This window comes from Zootoca vivipara, chromosome 12 (genome assembly GCF_963506605.1).
Source record: "Zootoca vivipara chromosome 12, rZooViv1.1, whole genome shotgun sequence".
NCBI classification, from domain to species: domain Eukaryota; kingdom Metazoa; phylum Chordata; class Lepidosauria; order Squamata; family Lacertidae; genus Zootoca; species Zootoca vivipara.
In genome coordinates, this window is record NC_083287.1 from 47,910,245 (window position 1) to 47,918,635 (window position 8,391).

General features: G+C 44.8%; 1 protein-coding gene across 1 annotated transcript in view; it reads left to right on the top strand.

Annotated features, from left to right (window-relative positions):
- Positions 1-1,172: 1,172 nt before the first annotated feature.
- The window catches only part of PAXIP1 (PAX interacting protein 1), a 24,722-nt gene continuing 17,503 nt past the window's right edge, over positions 1,173-8,391 (top strand). Inside the window, exons 1-6 of the mRNA XM_060280913.1 lie at positions 1,173-1,404; positions 3,371-3,505; positions 4,880-4,923; positions 6,051-6,114; positions 6,226-6,339; positions 7,718-8,341. Coding sequence (XP_060136896.1) covers positions 1,312-1,404; positions 3,371-3,505; positions 4,880-4,923; positions 6,051-6,114; positions 6,226-6,339; positions 7,718-8,341 — 1,074 coding nt within the window. The 5' untranslated portion in view covers positions 1,173-1,311. The remainder of the gene's footprint in view (positions 1,405-3,370; positions 3,506-4,879; positions 4,924-6,050; positions 6,115-6,225; positions 6,340-7,717; positions 8,342-8,391) is intronic.

Sequence of the window (8,391 nt, forward strand, 5' to 3'; positions counted from 1 at the left end):
GATGTATGGAAGTGAGAGCTGGACCATAAAGAAGGCTGAATTGATGCTTTTGAATTATGGTGCTGGAGGAGACTCTTGAGAGTCCCATGGACAGCAAGAAGATCAAACCTATCCATTCTGAAGGAAATCAGCCCTGAGTGCTCACTGGAAGGACAGATCCTGAAGCTGAGGCTCCAATACTTTGGCCACCTCATGAGAAGAGAAGAATCCTTGGAAAAGACCCTGATATTGGGAAAGATGGAGGGCACTAGGAGAAGGGGACGACAGAGGACGAGTTGGTTGGACAGTGTTCTCGAAGCTGCCAAAATTAGTCTGACCAAACTGCGGGAGGCAGTGCAAGACAGGAGTGCCTGGCGTGCTATGGTCCATGGGGTCACGAAGAGTCGGACACGACTAAACAACAAATAGAAACAGAGTACTTACTTGCGACCCAGCTGTATTATTAATTAGTTAATTAATTGTACGACTGTACAACTGATGGCTAGGGAGGTGGAAGGGTGGGGAAACGGGATGTTTCTTATGTATTAATGGCTTTTCTAGCTTCGTAAACTCATAAAATCAAATAAAAATAATTGAAAAAAGAAATGAAATTAGCCAGATCTACCAGTAGATCCTTATTTACCCACACCCCTGCTTTATGGGATAGAGACCCGGTTGCAGGGTCATTACAACAGAGCGGGTGAAATGAGCGCGGGTGTTTGTTTGTTTTTAAATAAGGACTAGGCAAGAGGAGCGAACTAGGCCGTCGCGAGCCACAAGGCAGCGGAAGCTCTTTTCGCGGCGCAAGAAAGCAAAAGCCGAGGGGGCGGAGCTAAGGGCGGAAAGAGGCGGGGACTGCAGCTGCCCGGGCTTACTCCAACTGCTTTGTTGGTGGGCGGAATCCAGAAGAGTCCATTATTCCCACTAGCAAGGGGGAGCGCGGCTCTTCCTCAACCCCGTCCCCACTCAGTCTTCAAAGACGGACGGTTCAAACTTTCTGTCCCGAGTCACGGCCGCGCGGGCTCTCCGTTAAGCTGACGGCAGGCTGCGAGCGGCGGGGGCCGACGGAGCACCCCGCGCTCCCTTCCTTCCTCACCCGTCCCTCCCCGCTACACGCACGCCTCCCCCCCCGCCTTGCCGGAGGGAGATGGTTCGTTCCTCAGCGCGCGCGCCCTGCTCCCGCGGTTCGGCGGCCGCCGCTGCCTCGGAGGGGGGAAGGGCGAGGGAGAGGGAGACCCGGGGCTTCGCGAGGGGAGCCTCCTCGGCCCAGGACCCGAGGCGGCCGCTCTCCCCTCCCTTTCTCAAAAGCCGCCCAGCCGGGAGGGACCATCCATGGCGAAAGAAGCCGAAGAGCGGGAGCTGAAGGTTCCCGAGGAGATGTTCAAAGATGTCAAGTTCTTCGCCGTGGGAGACATAGGCGCCGAGGTGCGTTTCTCGGGCGGGCTCCCCTCACACGCGCCCCGTCCGCCTTCGGGCGCTTCTAATGGCCTCCTCCCTCGTAAGCCGACGCGGGCCACGCTCTGACAGCGGCTCGCGCCGGTTTTTTTGAGCGCGCGGCCTCTCGGGAAGGGAGGGGGGAGTTGGGGCGCGCGTTCGAAACCCCCCGTCCTCCCCCACGCGCCTGGGGGCGGCCGTTAACGGCTCCCAACGGTCCCCTCCTTCCCTCCCCCTCCTTTTTACAGTATTTCTGTTGCCGGTGTCTCGCCGTCCCACGCGCCTCCTGGAGCCGGGCAGGCCCTACGGCGGCCTCGGCTGGCTGGCTGATTAGGGAGGCAGGCAGGGAGGGAGGCGGCAGAGGGGGCTGCCCTTCTCTTTTCCTCCCTTCACGGCTCCCCCAGAGTGTGGCACCTGCCCTGCTTCCTTTCCCTCCTGCCGCAAACTCGCGCTTTCCTCTTTTTCGGCCTGAGTTGGGGACGCGGCCAGGACTAGGCCCCGTCCTCGGTTTTCTCCGCCTGCTCTCCTCCTCTTCACCTGCCAGGCGTCCCCTCCTTTACCCGAGGATCTCAATTTTATAAATCCGAGGGAAAGGGGAAGGAGGGCCGGCTCGAGTAAATGGCACCTAACCGTGTAGGGAAGCTTTTCTTGACGGTAGTCAGGCTGCAGGGGAGAGGCGCGGGTTCCTGCGTGTAAACAAAATTATCTCCGTACTGTATTCAAATATAGGGTTCGCAGGGAGAGGGCTAGGCTGTATCCTTTCCCCTGAGGTGGTAGTTTTCTACATCCAAGGCGGTGGAGGGGAGAGCATTAAATATCAGCCTGAAGTGATTCAGACAACAGGAAAGTTTTTCTTCTTCATTAGCTGGCCCTGATTGCATCACAGTTTTCACAGCTGTCTTGAGGCAAGGCACAAGTCTCATTAACAATATCCTCCTGGTTATTGACATCTCTTGCCATTTTGTCCCTTGATCCTATCTCTGTCCAGCCTTCTTGTAGGCAAAATAATTCATCTCTACCTGCACTCTGATTGTTTTGGTAGCTTTTCTTAAATTCATACATACCCATATCAGTTTCTGGATTCTGGACAAGCTTCTCACCCTTTATTTTCATACCCTCTGTGTCTTGCTTCTTGTGTCTTGCTTCTTGTGTCTTGTTTCATTCTCTCCTGTGCTCACACCATCCAGCTCCATCCCCAGCCTTCCAGAAGTCCCTTGCACCTTCAAATAACTGCCCTTCTGACTGAAAATGTCTCTCAGAACACCTCGGTTACACTGCCTCTCTTCCTTCAAACCTTTTCTTAAAACACATTTTCTGCAAAACCTTTAGCTTAGCTACCAAGCCTACATACCATGTTCCAGCTAATCTTAAGTACATGCAACTGAAATAAACATTGTTTCTCTGTGCACCCTGGCCTCCATTTCTGTCACCTTCCTCTGGTGCAAACCTCTATACTGTATATGTATCATCCTATAATGATAAAGATGTGAGCAAATGCATTATACTTAGATTTTCACACTGCTACTGGAAATCTTGCATACGCAATCCACAATCAGTGGTAAGCCTGCAACAACAGCATCAAAACAATGAAATGGAATAGGAAGCAAAAGTGAATTTAGAATTCAGATTCCTTTCATGCAAGAATCTTGATTGGAAAAGGCAATGAAAAGAAACGTTTGCATCACCTTGCATTTCACTTCGCACTGCAATAGCCTAAAATGTGCCTATTTGTGCCTGCTTGTATTGCCACAGTAAGAGCTGGACATGATAGGAGACCAGGGTGAGTAGCTCGGATTCCCATGGTTGTCTGTTGCAGTTTGGCTGTGCACAAGGAGTACTTATATGGGGAAATATCTGGCTTTAATGTAAACAAGCCTCTAGGGAAAAAGTGGCTTCAATAGTGTCTAACATCTGCATTTTCCTGAAAGCGAAAACCAAAAGCCCTCTTGTTTTGTAGGTTATTCGGCTTTTGAAAGATGGCAAGGCAAAGGAGGTTTCTTACAATGCTCTGGCATCACACATCATTTCAGAAGATGGAGACAATCCAGAAGTTGGTGAATCTCGTGAAGTCTTTGATCTTCCAGTAGTAAAAGTGAGTACCTACAACATTAGAATTGATACTTTTAACTACAGGAAACCTAATTTTAGTGCAGGACCTTCAGGGTTATTCATATGTTAAAATCAGCACTTGAGTGCAAAAAAGTACTATATGTGGGAAACCCTGTATCCAGAACCTGAAATGTGAATGTGGCGATCCATTGTACCTAAGTGTGCTTATGATGAGAGTAAAGGTAAAGGGAACCCTGACCATTCAGGACGACTCTGGGGATGCGGCGCTCATCTCGCTTTACTGGCTGAGGGAGCCGGAATACAGCTTCTGGGTCATGTGGCCCGCATGACTAAGCCGCTTCTGGCAAAGCAGAGCAACGCACGGAAATGCCATTTACCTTCCCGCCGGAGCGGTACCTATTTACTTTCACTCTGACATGCTTTCAAACTGCTAGGTTGGCAAGAGCAGGGACAGCAACCGGGATTCGAACCGCAGACCTTCTGATCGGTTTAGACCCCAGGCCACCCGCTGAGAGTACTATATATTAATTCAGCGCACTAGCTCTCACCCTCAAAATGGAATAATGCTAGCAAGTCAACAATAATCTGGCTGGCAAGGGAACAATAATGCTAGCAAGTCAACAATAATCTGGCTGGCAAGGGAAAGATATTGATTTATAAAAGAACATAAAAATATACATTACCATGAACTTGTAAAAGTTTTCATGATTCTTATGCGGTGCTTGGGAATGCTAATAACAAGGGAGTGGTCACAGCTCAGTGATAGATCACATGATTTGCATACAGAATGTTCCAGGTTCTGTTCCTCTCATCTTCAGTTAGGAATGGGGAAGCCTGCTCTCTGCAACTCTATACAGCCACTGCCGTTGTAGTGTAATGTAGACAATATAGAATAGGATGAACCAATGTTGACTTAGTGACCTTGTTTCCACAACGTGGTAAGCCAAACTATGACTTACAGAGAGTGGCTTGCAGCTGCTGTGCTCCTCCCTGGTATTTTTTTTTACTTCTGCACTGTGCTGTGCTGGGCCAAGGTTTGGTTTAGTAGTACATAGTCCAAACCTGGGCTTGTAATATACCTTTCTCCTCAATAACCATAAGCCGGCTTTGAAGGCATGCTAAGCCATACCTTGACTTAGTTCAGCACACGAGTAAAAACGTACTGGGGAAGAGCAAAGCAGCATGCATGGTCTCAGTAAGCTTAGTTTGGCTTCCTGTGCTGTGCAAAACCAGGGTGCTATAAGGCAAGTTCCTGTGTTCCTGTCAATAGATGTTAAATAGCTGGTTGGTTAATTTAAATTTGGTACATATTTGTTAAATAGACAGTTAATTATAGGATGTAATGTGCATTGTCTATTGGCAACTCACTACATGCATTATTTTCACCTGTTTTTAGCCTTCTTGGGTGACTTTGTCGGTTCGATGTGGAGTTCTTCTGCCGTATCCTTTTTGGTTAAAATGTTAACATGTGTTATGCTTATTTAAAACTTAATACCAGCAGAATATTGCCTAGCACAGCAGCTGTTCTAGAGGATTAATTCTTTATATGACTGAGGTAGTGTTAGTGGATGGTTCCTTTGACTGGATGGATGGGAGGTTGCCTGCTCTTGATAGGGTTACACTCTCTCTGACGAAGTGGGTACACAGTTTACAGGTACCATTGCTGTCACGAGGCTCAGGTGGCCTCAGTGGTGTGAGGTACCTTCCATCAGCTCTAGCTGGTGGTCCAGCTGTGCCTTTTTCTGGACAGCAATAGCTTAACCTCTATCATCTATGCTTTGGTAACCTCTAGGTTAGATTACTGCAAAATGTAATACGTTGGGCTGTCTCTCAAGATGGTTTGGAAACTTCAACTGGTGCAGAATTCTGCGGCCATCATACCGATCCTGGTCCAACTGCAGTGACTGCTGGTTAGTTTCTGGGACCAGTTAAAAGTGCTGGTTTTAACCCATTAAGCCTTGTGGCTTAGGACCGCAATACCTTAAGGACCATCTCTCCCCATATGAACCAACCCAGACACTGCAATCATCACCTGAGGCCCTTCTTCATGTGCCTCCTCTGTGAGAGGTCTGGAGGGCAACAACATGAGAACCGTCTGTTACAGGTGTGTACCTGGACTCACATGTGCACAGGCAGCACTTAGGTATGTTCAGTTACAGTATAGTAGGTTAGAAAGTTAGAGGCAAAGGCTCTAAACATGTGCCAGGGAGTAGAGTATTAGGGAACTCAGGAGGACAAACCTCCAGATAAACATGCATAGGATTAAACTATACTGTATTAAGTGATATGTTTGGATCCGCCCATTTATATTTGTGGTTGATGTGTGACTCTAACCTGAATTGGTGAGATCCAAGTTGAAGATTAGGAAACATAACCCATTATTATTATTAGAATTAGAATTTATATACTGCCCTATACCTGGAGGTCTCAGGGCGGTTCACAGAATAAAATATTTTTAGAAGTATTCATAAGATTTTTCTTAGCTATTTGAGAAGTTTTTGGTAAACTTGCACCGGTTATTCACTTTACATCTCATTCATATTATATCCTTGACTTAATTTTGTCAGAGTAAATGGTTTCTCCCCAGAATCCTGTCAGATCTTTTTCGGAGTTGCTGCTTGTCTGTCTCAGGTAAGAGGTTTATCCAGATAGTTGTATGTTTATGCTGATAGCCAAATGATGTGTCAGAAAATGCTATTTTCCTTAATATGTAGTGGTAATTTTTTTTACCTTTTCTGATAGGTTTCCGCTGAAGACCGAAGTACACTGTGGGCTTTGATTACGTTTTATGGTGGAGATTGCCGGCTGAGCCTCAATAAAAAATGCACTCATTTGATTGTACCTGAGCCAAAAGGGGTAAGAGTTTTATTATGTTGACATGTTTTCCTATTTTAATGTTACTTTGACTTGCTGAGATAGAATCAGCATGATTTCTACGAAGAAATCTTCCCTTGTCAACCTTTTATATTTTTTGGAGGGATCCATTCAATATGTAGCTGGGAGTGATTTATAAGCATTTCATTTCAGAAAGCTTTTGATGAAATCAAAGGAAATTGGCATTCATGGTCATGAAGTACTGATTCATTTGTGTTTTGGTAAAAGATTAAAATATAGGATGGAGAGTAGCAATAAATTACTAATTAATTTTCACAGTGGAAGGAAGTTAGACTGGGATCGCCTAATTATTTTTTATTTTGTGAAAAATAACCAGTATTATTTAATTTTATAAATGATCTGAGGTTACAGTGGGATAGCCAATGTGCACTAAATATTCAGAATGGTAAAATGGTGAGCAAATCATAAAGATCTTGCATCAGTCAGCAAATTATTTTGAGTAGTACAGCTAAATATGGATATGGAACCAAGACAGCTTTAGTTTTTTGCTTATATCACATGAACCTCAGTTTATTACAGCCTTCTAAAGCAGTCTGCAAAAGTTACTACCTTGTAATAAAAATCAGTAGCCATTTTTTTGCTGGGATCAGAAGTCGGGGTACCCCTTGCGTAGCAGCCTGTTCTGTTTTATGCTGGGTACAGGGAAGGAACAGAGGGTTGCAAACCTCCTCCAGTCCACTCACCTACATGTGCTTATGTGCACAAAATTCCTTGCTGTGAATGGCTACCAGGCTAGTGCTTAAATATAAATTTCATTTATTTCTGCTATTTAAGTCTCCAAGTTGCATTTATTTGACTGGAAAGCGCTTCAGTATTCTCAAGTACTGTATCAATACTTTTTTCAGCCTGTACTGTATTACACAAGAATTGCTGTGGTAGTTAAAACTTCCCCACATCAGGACTGCCTAATCACTAAAGTACCTAAAAATAGGATGTTGGCACCTATAATTTCTAACTTTTTTGTATTTAGAAATTTAAAATGCTTATCTTTTTGCCAATTTTTTTCTTTGCCCTTTTCTTTCTCTCCCTTGTTGCCCAGCAGGCTGCAAGAAAAGGAAGAGATCACTCTTGTCAGTGGTCAGATTGATAGCTTTCAGAGGGTTTTTGAAGTTGGTCTGAGGGCTGCAGGTTGTCCACTCACATTTTAGAGGACTGAGTAACTAACTTTTTAAGGAGTTTATAATCTTAGAAGGTGTTTATAATTTTATTTATCATTAGTAACCAGGAATGTTACTGATTGAGCTGATGTAAACCAATATAATTAAAATGAGTGTTTACAAAACTAACACTATCTAAAAGCTAAATTGACTCATAATTGGAATGTTTTTGGTCTTCTCAGGAGAAATATGAATGCGCCTGTAAAAGAGAAAACATTAAAATTGTGACACCTGACTGGGTTTTGGATTCTGTATCTGATAAAATTAAAAAAGATGAGGCTTCTTATCATCCACGATTAATTATATATGAGGAAGAGGAAGAAGAAGAGGAAAATGAAGATCAGGATTCTCAAAATGAAGCCAGCACAGATGAAAAGTTGTCAAGTCCAGCATCTTCTCGAGAAGGCTCACCTTTGGGTGATCAAGCTTTTTCACCTAAATCTATTGATGCTGATAAAACAAAAGGAGAACTGATGTTTGATGATTCATCAGATTCCTCTCCTGAAAAGCATGATAGAAATTTGAACTGGACACCTGCTGAAGTTCCACAGACTACTACAGCAAAGCGCAGATTGCCTTCAGGCAAGGATTCTGGATTGATAAATTTGTGTGCCAATGTCCCACCTGTCCCAGGCAATATTTTGTCTTCGGAGATGAGAAGTAATATAATGGCTTCAGTACAAAGTCCTCAAAGTTCTGGACGTCCTGAAATGATGGCTGCATGGAGTCCTGCAGTACGGACATTAAGAAATATTACCAATAATGCTGATATTCAGCAGGTTAATAGACCATCAAATGTTGCGCATGTAAGTATCTTAAAGTAAAAGTTAATTAAAATGTTTGGAAGTGAATAGTT